Source organism: Myotis yumanensis, unplaced genomic scaffold (assembly GCF_028538775.1).
Source record: "Myotis yumanensis isolate MYYU_CA2020_CCGP unplaced genomic scaffold, mMyoYum1.0.hap1 SCAF_10, whole genome shotgun sequence".
NCBI classification, from domain to species: Eukaryota; Metazoa; Chordata; class Mammalia; order Chiroptera; family Vespertilionidae; genus Myotis; species Myotis yumanensis.
In genome coordinates, this window is record NW_027223761.1 from 40,100,168 (window position 1) to 40,126,625 (window position 26,458).

The 26,458-nt window shown below is 37.5% G+C and overlaps 2 protein-coding genes across 2 annotated transcripts; one reads left to right on the top strand and one right to left on the bottom strand.

Moving 5' to 3' along the window:
* The first annotated feature begins 6,876 nt into the window (after positions 1-6,876).
* Positions 6,877-7,818, top strand: LOC139018087 (olfactory receptor 52E8-like). The gene has a single exon (XM_070426727.1). The coding sequence runs from the start codon at positions 6,877-6,879 to the stop codon at positions 7,816-7,818; it is 942 nt and encodes a 313-aa protein (XP_070282828.1).
* A 10,694-nt stretch (positions 7,819-18,512) lies between these two features.
* Positions 18,513-19,457, bottom strand: LOC139018395 (olfactory receptor 52E4-like). The gene has a single exon (XM_070427009.1). It carries the CDS (start codon positions 19,455-19,457, stop codon positions 18,513-18,515), a length of 945 nt encoding a protein of 314 aa, XP_070283110.1.
* Positions 19,458-26,458: the final 7,001 nt, after the last annotated feature.

Below are 26,458 nucleotides of genomic sequence, written 5' to 3' on the forward strand. Positions count from 1 at the left end.
TGTCCCATACACCAAAAGGTGGTGGGTTTGAGTCCCAGTTGGGGCACACACCTAGTTTGCAGGTTTAAACCCTGTTTGGGGAGAGTACAGTAGGCAACCCATCCATGTTTCTCTCTCACGTCAATGCTTCTCTCTTTCTCACTCTTTCTCCCTCTTTCTCTCTCTCTAAAGTCAACAAAGATATCTTCATGTGATAATAAAAAATTATATAGATTTCAAGTATACAATTTATAATATAGCATCTGTATATTGTATTGTGTGTTCATCATATTTAACCAAATATACCATTAACAGAGAAACTAGGCAAGCCAAATTGTATTACAGAATATTTAGGAACTCCTATAATTCTATAAGAAAAAGGAACACCCCACATAGAAAAATTAGCAAAGGACTTGTATGGAGATTTCACAAATGAGGATATCCAAATTTCTAATGAACATGAAAAGCGTCTCTATTTTCTTAGAAGAGAAATACATTTAAAATCACTGAGCAGTGCTACTTTGTCCTAATCAGAATGAATAAAATGAAAAATGTTAAGTAGTAGCCAATATGTTGGAGCAACTAGAATCTTCATATATTTCTGGTGAAAGGTAAATTGCTAAAATTATTTTAGAAAATTGTTTAGCAATATCTCAGAAAAGAATTGTGTATATATTCTATGACCAAAATTCTGCTCCTAGGAATATCCCAACAAAAACATTGCATAAAGCCATCTGAAGATACATCAATGATCACAGAAGCACTATATGCAATCATCAATAACTGATACAAGTCAAATGTACATTAGTAGTAGAATTTGTAAAGTAAGTGTGATATATTTAAACAGTAAAATACTGTACAGCAATTAGAATGAACAAATTGTAAGTATAAACGGCAAATAAGCCAGATAGAAAAAGATTACATCTATTTGGAGGTTTTTTTAAAAAAAGGAGTGCTAACACAAGAGCTGAATTGTCCAATCAGATTCACCTAAATGAATACCAAGGATTTATCCTTATTGTTTACCCTTAGAGTCATTGTTTTCTGTGGGCCATCCAGGGAAGAAAGAAAAAATGGTTTCAGGTCTGCTTTGCTTCCTAATCTATTTGGTGTACCGGTTAATAATGCGGATTTTGTAATCAGAGAAAACAATACAACAAAACAGCATACATATCAAACCGCAGATATATGTGTAACTCCATCTATTGAAAAAATCCGAATTAGTAACCGGTACACCTGGTACTGATCGCTACTGACAACAAATAATCAATTTGAACCACGCTTTGATTGTAAAGTGACCAGAATGGGCCAGAAGACACAGCAAAGTAATTTTGCTTCATGATAACACACCATCACACACTTCAAAACCAGTTAAAAGCACGTTAAAAGATCTTGCCTGGGAAGTATTAACCCACTCGCTGTATTCACCAGACCTTGCTCCTTCAGATTACCACTTGTTCCGATTGATGGCGCACACATTTTCTGAGCAGCACTTCAAAACATACAAAGAAGTGGAAAATTGGGTCTCTGAATGGTTTGCCTCAAAAGAAGAAAAATTCAATTGGGACGGTATCCACAAATTACCCGAAAGATGGGGGAAATATGTAGCTAACGATGGACATTACTTTGAATAAAGCACTTTTGATATTTCTCTTGAAATTATCATGTTTTATTTGATTACAAAATCCGCATTATTAACCGGTATAGTGTTAAAAGTCAGGTAGTAGTAACTGGGTGCTGATATGAAGTGGCTTCTGAATTACTAGCAATATTCTGTTATTGTTTTTTAATCTGTTTGGTGTTGGTACTTAGTGAAAAGGTATTAACCTAAACTCAGCATCTTATGCATTTTCCTAGAAGTCTGTTACACTTTAATGATAATATATTAACATATATCTCAAGAAGTGACAGAAATTTTAAAGGTAATACCTAAAACATTTAGAAGAACACATGAAAAAAATCTTTGTTTAATGCCAAGTATTCTTAATTATAACACCAAAGACACTGTTCTTTTTTCCTACTAAATTATAAATTAAACTAATACATTATTTAAGTAACAAAACCAAACCAAACCAAGGCACTATTGTTAAAAAAAAAAAAAAAAAAAGAAGGTGAGTTGGACTTTCTTAAAGTGCACTATTGAGGGAAGAAAAAGACAAATCACAGAATGGGCGAGAATATTTGCAAAACACATATTTGGTAAAAGACTTGTATCCAGAATATATAACAAATTCTCAAACTCAATAATAAGAACATTTTAAAAATGGGCAAATGATTTGAACAGGCATGTTACCAAAGGAAATTGTGTGGTTGGCAAATAAACCGATAAGAAATTGCTCAGCATCAGTTGACTTCAGGGAAATGCAAACTACAAGCGATTAGAATGGTTTAGAAACAATGCCGAGAATGCCAATTTCTGGTGAGCATGTGGACCCACTGTTACTCTATACATAGGAAATATCTGTGCCCTCTAGCCAACAACCACCAGGAATACTACATTTGTAGTAAAGGAAAAGCAGGGTTTGTTACTTGGTACAATAGGTGACATCACATGCAGTGAGGAAATATTAGGGGACTCAGAGTGTTCGAGAAAGGATTTGAGGATGAATTTGTGCTTGTTTTGGGGATGTTTCTCAGAAGCAGGTGATTTTTTTTTTAAAAGAAGGCTAATTTATATATTGGGTATCTTCATAATATCTATAATAATAAAAGCATAATATGCTAATTAGACCAGAAGTCCTTCTGGACTTCCTTCTGGACAACCATCCAGATAAAGCCAGGGCTGCGAGAGAAGCCCGGGTCCCAGTGCCAGAGGGAAGCCAGTGTTGGCAGCTGGGGGAAGGAAGACCTACTCTTGCATGAATTTCGTGCATCGGGTCTATAGTTTATATATAAAAAGTCAGAGGAATGTAGTGGAGACTAAAGGTATGTTTGATAAAAATAACCAGTCACTAATATTTCCTGGGAGGACAGTTCTTGGGGAAGGGGCAGTATATATATTTTCTCTTTGCTCAGGCATGATTATGGAAAGGTCTTGTTTTCATTTCACTACATCATCATGAGCACAGAGTAACCTTGTCTGATGTTCATATTTTGTGAAATTGTATTTTTTCAGTGGGTATCACCATGGTCAGGGTGTTGGTACCACGCCAGCTTTCATCTGACAGCTGTTAGAGCTGCCTTTTTTCCTTTATATAGAAAAAGCCATTCATTCTCCTGTGATTCTTTACTTATCCAGGCTACACACGATATCCAATCTTTCTGTAATGTTCTCAAATAATATCTGTTTCTATCTTACTTTGCAGTTTCTATTGTGCCACCTTTCATTTCCTTTCTAAAAGAAATTGAGTTAGAAAGCCTGGAAGATGTACTGGTTATCTGCATTTCTGTATCTCTATAGTTAGCACCAAATAACTTAAAACTTAAGTTTTGCATATTTATGTATTAGTGGTTACCGTAGACCAATTCCAGCATGTCATAATTTTAAGAGTTTCATCAAAAGGTTGATGAGACTTGGGACTCAACAGGGTTGAGTCACACATGTGGTCACCATCTGGGAATGGCTAAAGGCATTTCCCCAAACCTGAATAGTAAATTGATTGTGGCTGCCAGACAGTTAAAGGGCATCTTAATCTACATGTTATTGCCTCCTACTGGCCAAACACCTGAACAGCCGTAGGCTATTCCCCCATTCTGACAATGGACTCTGTATCCTTTGAAACCTTACCCTTTGAAGTGTATTATCTCCACCTTGCCTTAGGACAAATTGTGTTAATAAAAGCAAGGGTCCTAGACAAGGAAGGAGTTTTCAGTTCCTTTAGCTGAAGGTCCTCTGACCCCCAATGCCTTTCAAAATTACATCTCGTCTCCAGACTCTTTATTAGTCTCTGGATTTCTATGTCATCTACGTGCAGCCCCTTTTCCAGATTTCTGAACCCTTCTTGATGCTGGAACATAAACCCCTGAATAAATGAACGCCCGAAGTGGGACAAGAGAGACAACAATAGTGGTTAATATCTACTCACCCAGAATATAAGCTTTGGAGTGGGGGAAAGATCTACAGATGCAAAACACATCTGAGCAATACTTAATCTTAAATAAACAAGTGCACACTGGCTAACCTGACTTCTAGATCAAGTAAATAACATTTTTCTGGAAAAAAGTGACACAATCATTAGAGACTATAACAACCCTGGTGACAAGATGGAAAATTATAGGTTGGCTCAGACATTATCCTTATGGGACTGATGGCAAGAGAGCAATTAAGGATTGTTGGGAAATGAGAAATTCTTGCAAGTTGAGAACCTAAGGGGAGAGACTTGAAAGTCCCAAAGGATTCCTTTGCCCATGTGCTTTTCATATGCTCATAAACCTGTGTGAGAACTTGTGAATTCATTGTCTTCCATGCTCTCATCCCATGCAGCCCAAGAAGAGCAGCTGCTCCTGCTCAGGGAGAGGACTTTCAATCCCAGTGTAAACTTTTCTGCTTGAACCACAGTGATGATGCTGAAACATGCTTGGAGCAGTGATTAGTCTGATTTGCAGAATTCTTTCAATATTGGTTATACCTGGTGAGTTTTCAATAGCTTAGCTCCTATAGGTATTTGAATGTATAGTTTGGGAAGGTTTGGACTTGAATCTATTGATTTAATATTCTTATTCACTTTATGTATGATATAAATATTAATTTGAAGGTGATAAAGCAAAATAATTGCATGTTCATTTCAAGAAATTCAACATATTTTAGTGTTTTATCATTTTTTTCACAAGTATACCTACTTGTAATGATAAGGAAAGAAAAAGGAAAGGCTAAGCAAACAAGCAAGTTGTTTTGTTGATTATTGTTGAATTTATCTCCTCTTCTTTCTTTTCTCTCCCTCTCTTCCGTCTGTCTTCCTATTTCTCGCCTCTTCTTTCCTCTCCCCCTTTCCCTTTTTCCTTCCCCCTCTCCTATTCACTCCCCTAACCAATCCTTCCCTCCTATTTCTAATTCTCGTTTTTAGCCACTTCCTGCTCCCCTCTGTAATTGCACAAAGCTCTGGGAACTTGGGCATTGATTATGTACCCATACAAAGAGCTCTGTGGCAGAATAAGAGGGTCCTGAGAGAGAATATTAGCAGTGATACATTGATTCCAGTGAATGTGTCTCTGAGAATGGGTGTCTAAGGTGCAGACCTTGAGGACTAACAGCAGGATAATGCTGGTTCCTCTTGTCTTTTCCTCACATCTGTTTTGGGGATCCTTTGAACAGGTACATTTCCATTTTTAGAGATTTTAACTTTCTTACTTGTCTTTCACAGGGTCATGCCTCTTGCATTCCTAAAATCTACTTTGATTTTCTAAGACCTCAAATACATAGTGTACTATGCAATGTCTCCACTTCCCTTGCTTCTAGGAAAAGGTCATGTCTTCCATTATTAATATTGTTTCAACTTCTTCAATGGGCTATTTTTTAAGAATTATAATTAAGAACTTACTTTTGGTTCCCTCTTCTTTAAAAATGTGTATTTAGACCAATTATATTAGTAAAATTCTCAAAAAGTTGTAGAGAATGAGGAAAAGTAAATTGGGAAGAAATCTAGGACCCACACACAAACAAGAAATACACTTATTCAGGAACCAGAATCTGTCCTGTTTCTTGAGGCTGATATGAGTAGCAAGTGGTATGATTTATCTAAAATTTTCTTGTGAAACTGAAGTAATGTTAAATTCTGGTTTAACACTATTTTTTATAATTGTTCCTTTCCTTCTAATAGCAATGATAACAACAATATCCCTGATGCCCCACTTAGAAACTAAGTGGGAAATATTGCAGATTATTTAGAAATGAAATTAGTTCAAGTTGTCTGCTATGAGGAATAGGGGAAATAAATGGGGAGCCTGAAAGCTTCAGTCACTGCCTTAAGCCTGAGTCAATCTCTCTAAAAAATGGTGATTTCATATTTAAGATTAATTATGCTGCATTGAATTTTGTGAAATCAGTGGCCATGTAAGGCAAGGCTCTTGTTTCAAAGAACAAAGCAAATATCTTCATTCACTGATGACAATAATAAAAAGTAACAACACAAACTAAGAAGGAGCAAAAAATATGCTTAGATTTTAATCAAAGTTATTTATAAGCATGTTGAGAAATAAAGAGAGGCCCTCTTAAGTAGCACATTATAAGTGGAAATGCTCAGTGGTATTTAATGGACTCATATTTCTAATTAAACATTCAAATGATATTAAAGAATGCTCCTGAGATCTACAATATTGACAGCGCTCATGGATTGTAATCACTTATTCATGGGATATAAATTTAATATCCAGCCCTAACCAGTTTGGCTCAGTGGATAGAGCGTCGGCCTGCGGACTCAAGGGTCCCAGGTTTGATTCCGGTCAAGGGCATGTACCTGGGTTGCGAGCACATCCCCAGTAGAGGGTGTGCAGGAGGCAGCTGATCGATGTTTCTCTCTCATCGATGTTTCTAACTCTCTATCCCTCTCCCTTCTTCTCTGTAAAAAATCAATAAAATATATTTAAAAAATAAATTTAATATCCAAATTTATAATTAAATATTTTAAAGAGTTAGAACCTAATATAGAATCTTATATCAACTGAGTTGGTATACATTCACACTAAAATTAATTTAGATCATCTTGTGCAATGTCCAAATATCCATTTATTTTTTTAAGGAATCTTCTTCACTTTATATATATTAATGAAAGTAAATGAGAGAAAAAGAAATCTAAGAGAAAACATGATCTTACATCTGTGTTCCTAGATAAAATGTACCAATTACATATTTTTTTTGTTCTTATTCACTATTAGCAGTATTGATGAGGCACTGGGAACCTTTATACAGAACAAAAGATTCCTTCAAATGAGTGGATGTGACCATCAGAAGCCCTTGCCAGTATGTCTCCAGCCAACACATCATGTATTCACCCCTCATCCTTCCTGCTGCTGGGAATTCCAGGACTGGAAAACATGCAGCTCTGGCTTGGCTTCCCATTCGGTATAGTGTATCTCATAGCCTTCTTGGGGAATGTCATCATCCTCTTTGCGATCCACACTGAGCACAGCCTTCACCAGCCCATGTTTTACTTGTTGGCCATGCTGGCTCTCACTGACCTCGGCCTGTCCACTGCCACCATTCCCAAAATGCTGAGTGTTTTCTGGTTTGGCCTCAGTGAGATTGCCTTTGGGGGATGCTTAGCTCAAATGTTCTTCATACACCTGTTTACAGGCTTTGAAACATTCATGCTTGTAGCCATGGCTTTTGATCGCTATGTTGCCATATGCCACCCACTTCGTTACAACACAAGTCTCACCGACAGAACTATTTGTATTATTGCTGTTGTAGGCATGTTGAAAAATTTTGTGTTTGTTTTTCCACTTGTATTTCTCCTTTTGAGGCTTTCATTCTGTGGGCATAATATTATACCCCATACCTACTGCGAGCACATGGGCATTGCCCGTCTGGCTTGTGTCAGCATAAAGGTCAACATAATATTTGGATTAATCCTTATCTCCATGATACTGCTGGATGTTATTTTGATTGCTATCTCATATGTGACGATTCTACTTGCTGTCTTCAGACTCCCATCCTGGGAGGCCAGGCTCAAAGCTCTCAATACCTGTGGTTCCCATATCTGTGTCATCTTAGCTTTCTTCACTCCAGCCTTTTTCTCCTTTATGACTCACCGATTTGGCCACAATATTCCACGTTACATCCACATCCTCCTGGCTAATTTTTATGTGATAATTCCTCCTGCTCTCAACCCCATTATTTATGGTGTGAGAACCAAGCAGATTCGAGATCGGGTGGTAAAAATCTTCCTTTTTAAGGATGTTTGACTCTGAGCACTTGATTTGGGAATACTCTTCAAATCTTTATCCTTTCCATCCTTAAAAAGGGGAAGTGTCCTTAAGCTATTATGGGGTAAATGCTTTACAGAATATGATGTGAAATACAATGTTCCCTCAGTTATGGGCAACATCAAATTGGAAATAAATTTACATAGCAAATATTTGTTCCTAGACTAAATATAGATTTTATTTTTAAATAAATAAGTACCATTTATTTCTGTAATGGATATTAAAATCAGGGTTTGAAGGTAAAGACTTATTGAAACTCATGTACAGTACTAGTAAACAGTCTCTTTATTTAGAATTCATTGATTATGATAGAGGAGTGCTATGTTGTCAAGAACTATCACAATTGTAATGGGACTGACCCAGGGGTCCTCAAACTTTTTAAACAGGGGGCCAGTTCACTGTCCTCAGACCGTTGGAGGGCCGGACTATAGTTTAAAAAAAAAACTATGAACAAATTCCTATGCATACTGCACATATCTTATTTTGAAGTAAAAAAACAAAACGGGAACAAATACAATATTTGTATTTGCATGTGGCCCTCAGGCTGAAGTTTGAGGACCCCTGGTAGACAATGCTGGGTGTGTGTTCTAGGAGCACTAGTCAAAGAGGTTAAGCACAGATCTTATTTCTTCTATGGAAAAGTTGGGTCTTTTAATCATGTAACCAGATGGAAGAAATAATCAGTAAGCCATCATAGGCATTTTGTTCTTCATTTTTATAAATTTTGAAATAGCAACTGCATCAATTACACAGAGTCAAATATCTGAAAGGACCCGTGAGACTTCACAGGGTATACTCATTTTAGGCTTTAAGGTCAAGGTAAAGCACAGCAGGAGAAAGAAACAGGTACAGCAGGTAAACACAACTTCCGGGGCCCTTTCTTAGTTGCACAGGATGAACTTTATTTTTAACGTGAACCACTCTAAATTGTGTAAGCCAAGGCACAGTTTACTCAGGGTCTTTTAAACCTTACTGGTGGTATAGTCAAAACTATGGGTGGGCCTCATTCAATCAGTTGAGTGCCTGAATAGAACAAAATACTGACCTTCTTCAAGCAAGAGATAATTCTGCCAGCTGTTGAGTATATGTCTTTCAATTATGCTATCTGAAAATGGGTAAATAACCACAGAATGGTTTCTGGGGACACATTAGCTCCCTGTGAGATGAACCTGCACTAAAACTCCATTGATCAACTGACCTTCAAAAGTCCCTACTCTGCATGTACAGACTTCATAAATAAATATATATATATATGTATATATATATATATACATACATACACATACTAGAGGCCCGGTGCACAGATTCGTGCACCAGTGGGGTCCCTTGGTCTGGCCTGCAGGAATCAAGCTGAAACCAGCTCTCTGACATCCCCTGAGGGGTCCCAGATTGTGGGAGGGCATAGGCCAGGCCGAGGGACTCCACTGGTGCACGATTGGGCCCGGGAGGACCATGGGAGGCCTCCAGGGTATGTCTGGCCCATCTCTCCCAGTCCCAATCTGCCAGACTCCAGCAGCAAGCTAACCTATTGGTTGAAGCATCTGACCCCCCGGTGGTCAGCGCACATCATAGCAAACAGTTGGACACAGTATATTAGGCTTTTATTATATAGGATTTCCCAGAACACACTATTAGAAAATAAAAAATGACAGAAAATGAAAGCTCTGGACTGAGAGAAGTTACATGCAACACATAGATCAGATAATGAATTTTTATGCAGAATATGAAAAAAATTTTCAAGTCAATATTAAAAAGACAAAACTCTATTAAAAATAAGGTTAAATTTTAATACGTATTTCACAAACAGTATACAAATAGTCACTAAGTACACATAGTCACATGAAAAGATGCTTACCATCATTGGTCATTAGGGAAATGTAAATTGAAACCACAGTAGATAGCAATACAATTAAAATGGCTAAAATTAAAAAGATTGGCACTATCAAATATAAGCAAGGATATGGAGCAATCAGAACTCTCATTTATTGCTAGTTAGATTCAAAATGAAAAAGATTTGGAGGACAGTTTTGTAGTTTTAAAAATATTGTTTAACATACATCTACCATATGATCCAACTAAAGTACTCCTTGGTATGTACCCCCAAAAAAACAATTGTTCACACAAATACTTGTACCTGGATGTTCATAGTAGCTTTATTTGTAATAGTTTCAAAATGGAAAAAAAAAACAACACTGATAAACATACATGATTTTTCAACATAATCACACAAGGGGAAAAAACTTTTTGATATACAACACTCTGCACATTATACTCTGTATGTACCCTAAGATAACTAGTCAAACATATTTCTGTTAATCAAGAAATGAGCTAAAGGTAAGAACTCAAGGTAGTGCGAAGTTAGACATTATGAATATTGCTAGACTATTGAATATGATTCTTTTTTTGTTTATTTGTTTTTTTTCATAATCATATGCCTTTATTTACACACCTGGGAAAATGACAACCATGATATAGTAAATGGTGAGGGAGAATGAAACCAACATACAAGTCTGGAGTTCTCTCCAGATCTTTCTGTGATAATATCAACTATCATTAATAATTGATAATACTCTGATATTTTAAGGAGGTCTGACAAATCAGATGACCTATCCTATCCTCCTGTTTGCTGAAAATTATATCAATATGGCTTTGTATGGCTAGGTATCAATATGATATATTTCCTTTTTTCATCTCATTCCCTATTAACAGATTAGACTACTGTTTTTCAAATATTTTGGCTTGTGGCCCATATTAAGAACATATTTTATATCATGACCTAAATACATGTAAACCTAAATACAAATATATACCAATTTTTATTTTTATTAAAAAAATTTTTTTTCATTTCTTTGTTTTTCTTTCGTGATGAAGGTATTATGTACATGTCCTTATTCCCCTATTGCCCCCCCTACCCTACTCCCATTCATGCCCTCACCCCTCTGGTGTCTGTGTCCATTGATTATGCTTATATGCATGCATACAAGTCCTTTGGTTAATCTCTCCCCTGTACCCCCATCCTCTCCTACCTTCTCTCTGAGGTTTAAGCATCTGATCGATGCTTCTCTGTCTCTAGATCTGTTTTTGTTCATCAGTTTATGTTGTTCATTATATTCCACAACTGAGTGTGATCATGTGATATTTATCTTTCTCTGACTGACTTATTTCACTTAGCATAATGCTCTCCAGCTCCATCCATGCTGTTGAAAATGGTAGGAGTTCCTTCCTTTTTGTAGTATTCCATTATGTAGATGTATCACAGTTTTTTTTTTTAAATATATTTTTTATTGATTTTTTTTTACAGAGAGGAAGGGAGAGGGATAGAGAGTCAGAAACATTGATGAGAGAGAAACATCGATCAACTGCCTCTTGCACACCTCCCACTGGGGATGCGCTCACAACCAAGGTACATGCCCTTGATCGGAATCGAACCCAGGACCCTTCAGTTCGCAGACCGACACTCTATCCACTGAGCCAAACCAGTAGGGCATATCACAGTTTTTTAATCCAATAATATGCTAAATATGATTCTTAAAATATTCTATATATGCATGTTGAATATCCTATATAATAAAAGGGTAATATGCAAATAGACCAAATGGCAGAACAACTGAACAACCATTCAAATATGATATGCTAAGGCTGCTCAACCGCTCACTATGACGTGCACTGACCACCAGGGGGAAGATGCTCCGACCGGTAGGTTAGCTTACTTCTGGGGTCCAGCTGATAGGCACTGAGCGAGATGGGCCGGACATGCCTGGAGCCCTCCCATGGTCCCTCCCTGGCCCGATCTTGCACTGGTGGGGTCCCTCACCCTGGCCTGCATTCTCTCGAAATCTGGGACCCCTCAGGGGATGTTGGAGAGCCGGTTTCAGCCCTATCCTGCAGGCCACTCCCCTTGAGAGGGTGCCAGATGCAGGTCTCATTGCCGGTGAGCGCTGCTGGGGCTGTGCGAGCCTCTCCCAATTGGGACTGATTGAACATGAGCCCGCAGCAGGCACAGTGGGGCCAGGATGAGCAGGAGCAGCAGGTAGTAACTGCAGGCAGCATTGGACTGTGGATTTCGGCCCGATCCCTGCAGGCCACCCAGAACGGCCCCACCCATGCACAAATTTGTGCACCGGGCCTCTAGTTGTAATATAATAAAATATCTAACTATAAATTTAAGCAGTGAATGTTTCTAGAGTGTTTATATTTAATGGGTGAATATGTACCTTTGTAGGCATTTGGAGAGCTCTGCTAAAATACTCTATTCCAGGTCATTAATATAATATTTTCATCCTTACTTGTTGTTTCTGGAGACTAGGCTTTTACCAAGCACATTTAGTTACTGTAGAATTATATAAAACAAAAGAAACAAAAATAAAACAACCCAAAAGAAATAAAAATAGAATTTTTTCCTACTCAAATGAAGGAAACAGAAACAATTATTAATATTCTCAAATGCTTATTATACTTTAATTCATTTTTAATTATAGTTGTCATATGACGCTATATTAGTTTCAGGTGTGCACCATAGTGATTCAACATTTATATCACTTACAAAGTGATCACCACACTGTCTAGTAAGCATCTGTCACCGTACATAGTTATTACTATGTGATTGGCTATATTCCCTATGCTGTACATTATAACAACATGACTTATTTCATTAATGGAAGTTTGTACTTCTTAATCCTCTTCCTCTTTTCCAGTCATCCCCCTTACTCTACTTCCCTCTGGCAACTATCAGTTTGTTCTCTGTATCTATGAGTCTCTCTCTCTCTTTCTCTCTCTCTCTCTCTCTCTCTTACATTTCACAAATAAGTGAACTCATATATTTGTCTTTCTCTGTTTGACTTATGTTACTTAATGCAATACCATCAAGGTCCATCCATATTATCACAAATGGCAAGATTTCATTCTTTTTAAAAAAAATATATTTCAGAAAGGAAGGGAAATTTCAGCAAGAAAAGGAGAGGGAGAAAGAGATAGAAACATCAATGATAAGAGAGAATTATTGATCAGCTGCCCCCTTCCCCCTGTACGCCCCCTACTGGGGATTGAGCCCACAACCCAGGCTTGTGCCCTGACCAGGTATTAGACCATGACGTCGTGGTTCATAGGTCGACGTTCAACCACTGAGCACACCAAGTGGGCAAAATTTCATCCTTTTTTTTGACATAAAAAAGAATGCCACCTCTTTCTTATCTGTTTGCTTCAACATTTTGGTTATTGTAAACAATGCTGCAATGAACATATGGGTGCATAAATCTTTTTGAATTGGTATTTTTGTTTTCTTTGTATAAATACCCAGAAGTGGAATTGCTAGGTAGCATGGTTGCCATATGTTTATTTTTTGAGGAATCTTCAAACTACTTTTCTTAGTGGCTGCACTAGTTAACAATCATACCAACAGTGCATTATGGTTCCCTTTTCTCCACATCTTCATCAGCACTTGTTATTTGTTGTCTTTTTTATAATAACCATTCTAACAGATGTGATGTAATATCTCATTGTGGTTTTGATTTGCATTTCACTGATGATTAGTGATGTTGAGCAGATAGTCTGTTGGCCATCTGTATGTCTTCTTTGGAGAAATGGCTACTCAGGTCTACTGTCCTTTTTTGTTGTTGTTGTTGTTGCTCACCAGAGGATATTTTTTCAATTGATTGGTTTTTGTAGAAAAAGTGGAAGGGAGGGGAAGAGGGTGACACACACACGCACACACATACACACACACACATTGATGTGAGAGAGACACATCAATCAGTTGTCTCCTGCACATACCCCGACTGTGCTCAGGATCGAACCTGCAATCCAAGTATGTGCCCTTGACTTAGAATCAATCCCAAGATCCTTAGGTGTGCCGGCCAACCCTCTAACTACTGAACCACACCAGCCAGGGCCCTCTGCCCATTTTTTAAATTGGATTGTTGTTTTCTTTACTGCTGTATTTTTTAACTATATATTTTTATTTTAGTTTTTCCATCACCATTTATCCCCTCTATACCCTCCTCCATCTCCACCCATTCCCCTCTCGCTTCTACTCCCGGGAATCACTACACTGTTGACTATGTCCATGGGTTCTTTCTCTTTTGTTTTTCTTTTTTGCTCAATCTTTTCACACATATCCCCATCCTTTTCCCTCCAGAGCTGTGAGCCTGCTCTCTATCTATGAGTCTGTCTCTATTTTGTTAGTTCAATACATTCCACGTATGAGTGAAATCATATGGTAGAGACCCTAGCAGCTATGGGACATCTTTTCCTGATTTGGTGACTATTGAGATTCATGGTTATGTTCAGCTCTTCAGACAGGTCTCATTCCACTTTAAATGAGCTTGACCATAGCCTTAGTCTACTATTTCCTCCAATTAATTACCCCATTCTTGACATAACTACTTAAAGTCTCACCCATTCAGATTTATGATGGGGTAGCCTATATTTCTAGCTCAGGTCCTGAAAAATTAAGGTGGAATTGAAGAGTCCAGCTTTAAGCTGAAAATGTACATATAATTTTTTGGGCCCAACCATTGGCAATTACCTCACAGGGCAGGCCTCCCATGGTTAAGCTGCCCCCCCCCACAGCAGACTTGGTACATGGCCAGTTCATTGCTGCCTCAGCCATGCTCTTTTGCATAGTTATATTCTTAGCCCAGGCCCCTCCATTTGGAGGTCTCCTCATGGGGAAAGCTTGAAGACACTTTTCTGCACTCTGATTCAGTGCTCTGTATTTTTTTTCACTCCTAGCCCTTCCCCATTTGAACTCCCTGTAGCCCCCGTGTTCAAAACTGCAGGAGGTTTTTATTCAAGGCTCCCTTGGCAGTGAGTCAATCCCCATGTCTGTGCTGATCCACCTGACCCTCAGCTTGTGAACCGTGGGGCGAAATGGAGTGGAGAAGTTAGTTCTTCTTCCTGTTTAGCCTCTGCCTTATGCTATTGTAATAAATTATTCAAGGCTTCACTGTTCTTTTAATTTTGTCATGTTTTCAATTGGGTACTCTGATACCTGACGGCTTAGTCATCTCCAGTGCAGCAGAGCTCTGACATTCTCACAATCCAGGTATCAGGTCTAGGGCTTTCCCCTCTGCATTACCTCTGGACTTCTGAATGGCAATCAGAGCTCCTTGTACTGCCGGGCCATTAATGAGTGAGGAGGGTGAGCCCTGTGGGAAGCTTGGGTGGGCTCAAGAGAATCTCAGGGCTTAAGAAGCTTTCAACCTACAAGATCATCCAGGAAAGAGTGACTGAGAGAATAAATTAAGGTAACTAGAAGGAGAAGCACAAAAGGCAGTTCAAAAGAAAGAGAGCTGTCAGAGGGGATCCCACACTCAGATGATACTGCAAACCACCAGGATATGTGGAAGCAGGCAATGTATATATATATATATATATATATATATATATATATATATATATATATATATCAACATAGCCTCAATATATAAAATATTAACTAAGAAGCAAGGAAACATTAACAAAACAAAATGAGACATTTAAATACACCTATTATCATTAACAAATCTAGAGATTAAGATGAATAAAGAATAGTGAGTTTAACACACATAATTTACAAATTGTAAAGCTTGCAGAATAATGGCTACCCAAATGATCTCCTCATCCTAACACCTTGTGATTGTGTTAGGGTACATAGCAAGGGGGAATAGTTTCAGATGACTGTCAGATAATGCATAGACCTGAAAATGTGGAATTATCTTGGATGACTCATTGGCTCCAATGAAACCACAGGGATTCTTAAATGTAGAAGAGGAAGGCAGAAGAGGAGAGTCAGACGGAAATGTGAGTATGGGTGGAGGGCAGAAGTAACACTGTTGGCTATGAATATGGAGAAAATGGGCTTCACAGGAAAAGATATTCTCTTCCAGAGCTTCCATAACTGAAAGCAGCCTTCTCAACACCTTGAGTTGAGCCCAGTGAGACCTGTGCTGAACTTCCGAATTACAAAAACTATCTATGTATCTATCTATCTATCTATCTATCTATCTATCTATCTATCTGTCTATAAAAGGCCAGTGACCAGAATGGTGGAATGACCAGAATGACCAGTGGCTATGACAGGCACTGTGGCAGCCAACCAGCCTGATCCGGGCCCTGATCGCTGCCCCCTGGCCAACCTGGCCCCCGATCAGCCCCCAACACTCCAATGGGGGGCAGGAGTGGCTGGCCAACCACCCGTGGCCCCTCCCCCCACCAGCCTGGCCTGATGGGCCCCCATCGTGGCGGGCTGGCCAGACCCCACCCATGCACAAATTCATGCACTAGGTCTCCAGTAAAATAATAAATTTGTGGTGTTTTAAGTTTTATGGAATCTGTGGTAATTTGTTATAATTGCTATAGAAAACAAATATTCTGCATTCAATAAAAAAGGGTATTTGTATTTTTTATTAAGTTATAATTGACATATAACATTATATTAAGTTCAGGGGTGCAACATAATGATATGATATTTGTAAATATTGTGAAAAGATCATTAAATAAGTCTAGTTAACATCCATCACCCACATAATTACAATGTTTTCTTGTGATGAGAACATTTAAGAACTACTTTTTAGCAACTTTCAAGTGTACACTACAATATATCTTTTACTATATTTACTATACTCTACATTACATAGTTATGACTTATTTATTTTTATGCCTGGAAGTTTGCATCTTTTGACCACCTACCCATTTAGCACCCATCCACACGTTTAGCACCAATCTATTTCCTTTATCTGTTTTTGAGCTCAGTTTTTTTTAGATTCTACATATAAATAAAATCATACAGTACTTGTATTTCCCTGACTAACTTACTTCACTTAACATAGTGCCCTTAAGGTCCATCAGTGTTGTGGCAAATGGCAGAACTTCCTTTTTTATGGCTGAGTAATATTCTATTGTCTATATACCATATTTTATGTATCCATTCATCCACCAGTGGACACTTAGATTGCTTCAATATCTTGTCTATTGTAAATAATGCTGCAATAAACATGAGGGTGAATATATCTTTTCAAGTTAGTATTTTTATTTTCTTCGGGGAAATTTCCAGAAGTGGAATTGCTGGATCATATGGTAGCTCCAATTTTAGCTTTTTGAAGAACATTAATACTATTTTCCATAATGGCCGCACCAATTTGCATTCCTACCTGCAGTGCAGAAGTATCCTCTTTTCTCCACATCCTCACTCACCCTTATTATTTTTGATAATAGCCATTTTAACAAAAGCAAGGTGATTTCATATGTGTTTTTGATTTGTGTTTCCCTGATGATTAGTGGTGTTGAGCACCTTTTGATGTGCGTGTTGGCCAGTTGTTTATCTTCTTTGGAAGATAATATTTTTAAGTAAAAATTCAATTATTAAGCACTTTCACTGTGAGTAGCAATATATCATTAGGTAAACATTAACCAAATGCATATCATTGGTCAAAAACTATAAAACATGGATAAGATACTGAGGCTAATCTGATAAGCCACAAAGAAGTGCAAATGGAAAGGTCTCAACATTACAAGGCACTTAATAATTAATGAATTCATGAATGAATAAAATGTATGAATCTAAAAATAATTACTATCTCTAGCATTAGATTTGACCTTTGAAAACATAATTGACATGTATAGGATTTCGCCCATTTTGGAGTGTTCATTCTTGAGCAATCTATCTTCCTGCCATATTGATGCTTCTATGAAGTTCTCTATCTCTCACTCTCTTCCCTTTCTCTTTCTCTCAATAGAGATGGAGATAGATTAATTAAAATATAAATATATTTACATTTATATATGTTTTGAAGTATTGCATATATACACATCTACAGGCAGACCAGTTTACTTTGAACAATAAGTTACTTAATGGGAAGTTTGCATCTACATGATGACTCTGGGAAAATTCCACCCAAAATCTCTCCAAATGCTTCTTCTTATAAGACCCTTAAGATTTCATGTACATTTCTATATTTATATTTATATGACATCAGATTCTGGTACATAATAAAGTATCAATAAGACTGTGGATAAAAATAATTAATCAAGTAAGAAAGGAATGAATGAATCTGTTACAAGTATTAAATACCTGTAGTCCTGCCCTAACCGGTTTGGCTCAGTGGATAGTGCGTTGGCCTGCGGACTCAAGGGTCCCAGGTTCGATTCCGGTCAAGGGCATGTACCTTGGTTGCAGGCACGTCCCCAGTAGGGAGTGTGCAGGAGGCAGCTGATCGATGTTTCTCTCTCATCGATGTTTCTGACTCTCTATCCCTCTCCCTTCCTCTCTGTAAAAAAAATCAATAAAATATATTTAAAAAAATAATAAAAAAATAAAAATAAAAAATAGAGTTAAAAAACACACACAACAAAAACAAAAAAACCTGCAGTCCTTGATGTAGGCAAGTGCATAAATTTGGCAATGTGGCCAGCACAATTGACTTCCTGCAAATAAAAAGAAGCATTTTATTCCACACAATCCATTTATAAGACCTAATCCTAGTAAAATCTTATAACTTAATTATCTAAACATTGTAGGTATTCCATAAATTTTCATGATTGCTTTGACAGTAATCACATTATATATTCTAGTTAGGATGTCTAGAGCAATTATAAATAAAATAATAGTAAGGTCAAAGTCTTTTTTTGTTGCAAGAGTCTGAAATTGAGAAACACATTGTTTTTTCCTATTTTAAAATGAGTATCTATAAGAGTGTTTATGTTGATCTTTTTTTCAAAAAGAAGCTTGAAACCCGCTCCTGAATCTGTTTAGTCCTCACTCCATAGATGACAGGATTTAGGGCCGAAGGAACAACAACATATAAATTGGCCAGGAGGATGTGAATGTATGTGGGAACATTCCTGCCAAACCGATGGGTCATGGAGGAGAAGAAAGCTGGAGTGAAGAAGGCTAGGATAACACAGATATGGGAGCCACAAGTATTAAGAGCTTTGAGCCTGGCATCCCGAGAGGGAAGGCGAAAGACAGCTCGGAGTATTCTCACATAGGAGATGACAATCAGAACCATATCAACAAACATGATTGATATGAGAATTAATCCAAATATCATGTTTGCCTTTATATTGGCACAGGCCAGCCGAGCGATCCCCATGTGCTCACAGTATGTGTGGGGGATTCTACGGTGTCCACAGAAGGGAAGCCTCAAGATGAGAAACACCAGAGGGATAACCAAAATGAAACTGACACCAAACATCACAACAAGGATGAGGCCAATAGTTCGGTTGGTGAGAATCAGGCTGTACCGCAGAGGGTTGCAGATGGCAACATAGCGATCAAAGGCCATGACAACCAATACAAGAGTCTCCATAGCAATGAACATATGAATAAAGAACAACTGGGTGACACAACCCCCAAAGCTAATCTCGTTTAAAACAAACCAGAATATGCCCAACATCTTTGGGATAGTAGACGTGGACAGGCCCAGATCAATGGAGGCTAACATAGCCAGGAAATAAAACATGGGCTGATGAAGACTGTGCTCATTCTTGATCACAAACAGGATAGTGATGTTCCCCAAAAGGGCAATCAAATATACAGAACAAAAAGGAAACCCGATCCAAAAGTGCATCTCTTCAAGGCCTGGAACTCCCATCAGGAAGAAAGAGGAGGGGTGGAAGTTGGTGTCATTGGAGGGGGACATTTCCTCTCTGTTTATTTCTTTGGAATCAAATTGAAAAACAAACACATTATCAAAACATTTAAAGTCAAACCACATCAAATAAAACAATACAATTAATTTGAAGCAGCAATGAGCAGGACATTGTGAAGATTATATACCATCCTTGAAAGTATGGATTCATTTAGATATGAAAAAACACTAACAATTCTGCTAAGTATAGCAAAGAAATCAGACAAAATCTCTCACTCCATAATATTAAATATTATTAAAAATATGTATCATTATGTAAATGTGTAATAGATAAATAGATAAATATAGATGTAGGAGATGTAAGTGCCTTAAAGGAAAACAACGATGACAATTGGGTAATGCTGAAACTGGTGTAATTTTAAATTTATCATGGGGGAAGTCCTAACAAAGTGACATCTAAGCAGATATAAAAGTGCAATATGGGGATGATTTAATGTAAAATTAATAATAAACATTAAGTATCTTTAAGACATGGGATGGCATTTCAATTTAAATTCTAGAAGGAATATTTTTTTAGCCCTCTGGTATGTGAACAGCTTTAATAAGCTGTGAAACAAGGGCTTTAGGAAAGTCAATAGCTTTCTGAGGAAACAGGAAGCAGGTTTGTGAGGAGGAGTAAAGGAAAAATCAAACTCTGCCTCTTCCTTTTCCTTATTTTTTTCTTCTGTGATACATGGCTGGTGTGGTAAGTCAGAGTTAGGGGTACTTTTGCTTGAAAGGTTCCCTTAGCTAAGTGAGACTCAGGTAAGACAAAGGAAGAACTTACTTCCAAGGGCTTTTTAAAGTTTTCTATTGAAATTTATATAGAAATTAACTCTACAAATTCTGGATTGAAAGAAAATGTACGTTAAAAAAGATTAACCAAAGAACTTATATGCATATATGCACAACCCATGGACACAGACTATAGAGTGGTGAATGCCTGGGGAGGGGGCGAGAATGGGATGGAGGGGGGTTCAATGCGGGGGTGGGGGTCGGGGATGGGATGACTGTAATACTTTCAACAATAAAGATACATTATAAAAAACACACACATTCTGTTTGACCTACACTTTAAAAAAACTGAAATTAAGAAGAAATAAAGTAGGACATGGTGCCCTACCAAGAATATTAAAACAATACCTACCTTATAGGCCTATGTTTCACAGCCTCAGTTTCAGAGGTTTCTAGTTTGTCACTTATTTCTCAAACCTCATTTCTGGTGCCTCACTCCCAGAGCTCAGCCTTGAGTAGCATCACCTGTCTTAGCCATGACCAGGATCCTTTTAGGATCAGATTATAGCAGTATCTCTCCTGACTTTATTTGTCATGCCTACAAAGGAACATCAATGTTTATGCTGCAATAGGCTTCCAACTCCCAGCCCATCTCCCACAGGACCATTAATCCTTAGGGTCTGGAAGGTTCCTCTTCCTGAAAGAAATAGTTTATTCTCCTGTGACTATATTTCTGAACCATGGGATCTGTGGCTACCACCTTCCATTATTAGTCTCCACTTGGACCAACCCCACAGACTCCACCCCTGAGTTTCACCTTTGGCTTAGCAGCATTAAACTCTCAAAAGATGTTGGCTTTCATTTACATTAACAGAAGCATGATAATATAATTGGGAATGTATAATATATACTGGAGAAACAATAAGTATAAAAATAATGCTAATGCCATGACATGTAAAAAATGGTCTGGAATAGCAGTGAGCAGATAGGCTCTAAGGCAGCGGTTCTCAACCTGTGGGTTGCGACCCCTTTGGGGGTCAAACGACCCTTTCACAGGGGTCGCCTAAGACCATCAGAAAACACATATATAATTATATATTGTTTTTGTGATTAATCACTATGCTTTAATTATGTTCACCTTGTAACAATGAAATTGGGGGTCACCACAATATGAGGAAGTATATTAAAGAGTTGAGGCATTAGGAAGGTTGAGAACCACTGCTCTAAGGCCTCCTGAAATATTCCTACTCTGGGTTAAGTAAGGGGAAATGGCCAGACAATGCACAATGTCAAATCTTCTAGAATTATGCTGATTAGTGGAATTTCATGGAGATTGGAGCAGTAGCAGGTTTTTAGGTCATTACAAATTATGGTTGGACCATACACAGAGATCCAGAATCCCTTTTCCTGGGACCCAATACCATTGTGATTGGAAGTATCAGCCCTATTTAGCCATGTCAGAATTCAGAGCTCAGATATTCCTTCTCATGCTCTCAAAGTTCAATGTCCTTTTTGTTCAGACCAACATATAATAGCCCCAAGGGTCGAGACTGCACCATGGATGAATAGGTTTACCAAAGCAGGACAACAAAATAATTGGAGGCTAGGAATCTTCCAATATATAAGTGCATAAAAGTTAAATAGATGCAACATGAAAATCTGAGAAGCCAGTGAGACATGGGAGAATAAGACAAGGGGAATAAATAGCAGAGAAATAAATAATTTACTGCCCTATGTGACATGGCCAACTACTAACATTATCCACTTTCTCAACATTCTTCCATCATTTAATTTATTACTCATTTGTATCCAGTTTTCATGGCATTCTATAGGAGACCAGCTGCTTCTCTGAGTGACCAACCTGCCGGAAATCTGAAAGATTAACCCTTACTTATCAGTTGGACCACTTATTCTCAAGAAATGGTCTCTACTTGTCATACTCAGTTCCATCAGAAACCCAGGTTATTGAAATATAGAAGGCTGAGATGTGACAATTTGAAGATGATACTGGTCAATGGTGTTTCGAATATACTCATAAACACTGCCAAAGAATGACTTTATTCAGGGTGTTTGTATCACTAGGCAAACGGTTCATTTAATTCTTCAGGGGAAGCAGGCAGTCTTTGCGTCAGTCTTTGTGTCAATGTTCTCTTACCCCCAGACCCATGGGAGATACGAGGCATGAAATAAAAACTACAAAAGTTTGGATATCCTAGTGGTAATTATTTATCTTTACAGTGCTTCAATTGGTATGCAGTGGTGTCTACAGTTGGAAGTCAGTAACTCTGATTCAATCATCAGATAACTCTCCCAGGGAGACCTTTGGCATGGGATTCATCCAAGCTTACGTCTGTGGAATAACTACTTAGCAATTCTAACCTCAAAGGGATAGAGTACAATTTTGTAATATTCATTGTACTCATCTTCCAAATGGTTTACAGTCTCCATTATCATCCTCTGTATGCTATGAACTAAGTGATTGGTGCATGAGCAGAAAACCCTTTAACAATCATGGGAAGAGCCCCTTCATTCCAGTGTTTTCTTCATAAAACAGGGTTGGGAATACAGTAAATCTCATTACATTTGTCCCCTTAACTAGGGAAGCTCAGCTGTAAGTTCAGTGAATTCACTTGGTTTCCCTTGCAATCATTAACTTCCTGACTCGGGGGAAGAAGATGGAAGATCACAATCAAGTGGTCACATGTACCAGACACTGTAAGCCTCTCTCCTGGTTCCCATTTAATGGGGTTGAATATCATTGCGATGATAGTGTGCTAATATAACCGAACAATCAATGGGTCCGTGCTGCCTGTCACTACTTGAGCCAATTAAGCAGAGACAGGGTTGAATCACATATGAGCGTTTATTCGAATAAACCTGGCAGTATGGGAGAGCAGAAGGTCATCCACACAAATCTTCTCTGCAACAGCTGCTTATATTGGGTAGAAGGGCAAAGATTACATGGGGAAGTAGGCAAAAGTTATGCTAAATGGGCAGTTTATAAGTAATTCAGGTTGGAGATTTGCAAAGGCCTGCAGGTGTGCAAAGGCTGGGGGTCTTCAAAGCACTGGCAGCTCTGGTTTCTGCAACAAGGCTTTTAATCTTTCCATGATAATAGGCAGCTCCTTGATGGGGAGGATGGGCTGCATTTCCAGGTGAGCTCCCAGGTCCTGTCCCACACCCAGCCAGGTTAGAATGTGCCCTCTTTAACCAGAACAAAACAATCGCGGTTAACAGAGCATGATTAATATTTCTTACCATTATTGTTGGTCCCCAATATTCTATTTCTGCTACTATCAATAAGAGTGAGCCTCTCAGTTTGAGGATAAGAGTCAGGGAATTCACTTGTTTCACTTTGGTATGACATAGAGCAGGGATTTCAACCAGTGTGCCACAAGAATTTTTAAAACATGCAATACCTGGCTATTTAGTCAGGATCACTGACGTTTTTTTCCCTTAGATTGTCAAATAAAAAAATTGACCACAGCCAACACAACAATAGCCACCCTTTGTAAATGAATCAACATTATACTTATTTTTGTCAGATTGGCAAAAATAGAAAATGTTTTTGGTGTGCTGCAGAATTTTAGTAATTAGTTTATGTGTGCCGTGAGATGAAAAAGGCTACATGAATGTTGACAATTTACTGAGCTTTGTGCGCTGTTTTGCAAATGTGTTATAATTCACTTATTCAAAAAGTAAAGATTTAAATGAAAGAAACAATATAGAAGAAAATATGGGAGAATAATTTTTTTAAAAATATATTTTATTGATTTTTTACAGAAAGGAAGGGAGAGAGATAGAGAGTTAGAAACATCGATTAGAGAGAAACATCGATCAGCTACCTCCTGCACATCTCCCACTGGGGATGTGCCCGCAACCCAGGTACATGCCCTTGACCGGAATCAAACCTGGGACCTTTCAGTCTGCAGGCCGACGCTCTATCCACTGAGCCAAACCGGTTTCAGCTACTTTTATTCTAATCAGCTCAGATGAGCAAAAATCATTATAAACCCGGGATGAAACTTAGTAGTCATTAAAGAAAATAGTAATACATTTGGCTCTTTAAAAAATTTCTTATGACAAAATAGCCATAAACAACATCAAGAGAGATATGAGGGCATGGAAGAATGTGACTCATATCATGGGCAAAGGAATAAACAGCTAAATAAGTAAAGAGATCTACCAATTAATTGTTAAATGCCTAATAAAACACCAGTCAAGGTTATAAATAGGTAGCGTGCATAAAACTAAATAAATTATAAGCAGATAGAAATCTGGTTAATTTAATTCAAAATTGGGTAACATGTAAATAACAGTTATATTGTTTTACATCTCCAAATGGCAAAATATTTGAAACTTATTAAAATATTACTTAATGGGTGTTGGGGAAATGTTGATCTTCTACTTTACAAATTTGGGGTACCAATTGGTAATACCACCTCTCTAAATAAAGTAACAATGTGCCGTGATCTAGCAATTATTTCTAGAAATAGTTTTGAAGCTTCCAAATGGACAAAGTAAGCTTGGTAAAGTTTATGCACCCCAACATTGCTCAGACACACTCCAAATGTAAAAGAAAAAAATGTTTATACAAGATAAAAGCTGTTCTATACAGAGAGATATGGGATAAAAGAATATCACAAAATATTGTTCAATAAAAAAGAGTATTGTGTATGATATCATTTGGATTTTTAAAAGCCTATCATTGTGGAAGAATCTGGAAGAACATACAAGACTTGATGATGGTGGTTGGCTCCAGAGAGGAATAGTAGGTTGTGGTAAATTTTATTTTATTTACTACATAGAATTTGATAATTTTAAATATTGAATTTTGTACATATGTGACATATATATATATATATACATATATATATATATATATGTATATATATATATATATATATAGCTGAAGGAAACCAGGATTTAAAAATTATTCTGTGCTGAAGACAACAAAGAAGCAATAAGTACAAAATATTAAAGAAAGTGATATATATATATACATACATATATACATACATATATATATATATGAAGCAGTAAGTACAAAAATAGAAAAAGCGCTCCCTCTTTTTTCCTAGAGGCAGGAAATAGCTTCTTTTACTGGAGACAAACTCTTATTAGCCCAGCAAAGGTACCAAAGGAATCTGCTAACAAAACCTTGTTAAACTGTTATCTTCCTAGTTACTTCTTCACCATTTACTTCCCTAGTCCAAAGGTTTGTCAAGTTTTATTACAATTATTTTTTGTTTGTTTTACAAATATATTGTTTGCCTAACAAGTGTCAAAGCTTTCTTCTCTAGTCACTTCTTCAGGACTTCATTTTCTTGTGAAGACTCCTGTGTACATGTAAAAATTCAATACAGTTTGTATGCTTTTCTCCTGTTAATCTGTTTTTATCCATTTAACTTTCAGATCCAGCCAGGGACTCTAAAAGCACTGAGAAAAACTTTTTCTTCCCTTACAAAACAAAACAGATCACTTTCTAAAGCTAAAATTTTAAGTTGGAAGTATACTGATTGGCATGAAAAATGTTGATGGTATGTTAACCAATAAAAATCTGAGGCTGTTTTAAAAGTTTATTTTGGGGTCAAATCCAAGAGATGCAGATTCAGGTAGCAACCCAAAGTGTGCTCTAGAGAGAACAAGGAAAGGTGGGAGGATGAAAACTACAAGGAAGGAAGAGAAGTTCATATGTGTCCATGTTGCTCCAGCATATTTATGGCTCCAGGATGTTTCAGGGTTGTCCTTGAGCTGAGTTTAGCAACAAGTTTAGCAATTTAATAGAAGCTCTGAAAACTGAGGCACAAGATGTGCACAGGCCTCACTTCCTTAGTAGCCTCCTGAGTCTATTTTAAGTGTCTCTCTTAGCAATGCTTTTCTCTCTCTCTTTCCCCTCCCTTTATACTGCATCCTTTTTTAAAAAAAGTTATCCCTCATTTTTCTTTCATTTATGCATCTTTTTGTGTATCCCTGGCCAAAGTCTAGATTCTGAGCTATCTGAGGCCAGGGATTGTATCCTATTTCTCTCTCTCTCTCTCATTAAACCCTAGGTATGACCAATAATATCACCTACATAAATATATATATCAGAAAACGAATGAAGAATTGGATACATTTATTACATACTAATAATTTAATCAATGATTTTGGCTACTTGACTAGTAAAATTACAATTATATTTTTTAGGTGTAAAATCATGGAGATCCTAACCTGATGAAATGGGGAATACAGAACACTTAGACATGTCTTACATGGAATGTAGAGTATTTAAAATC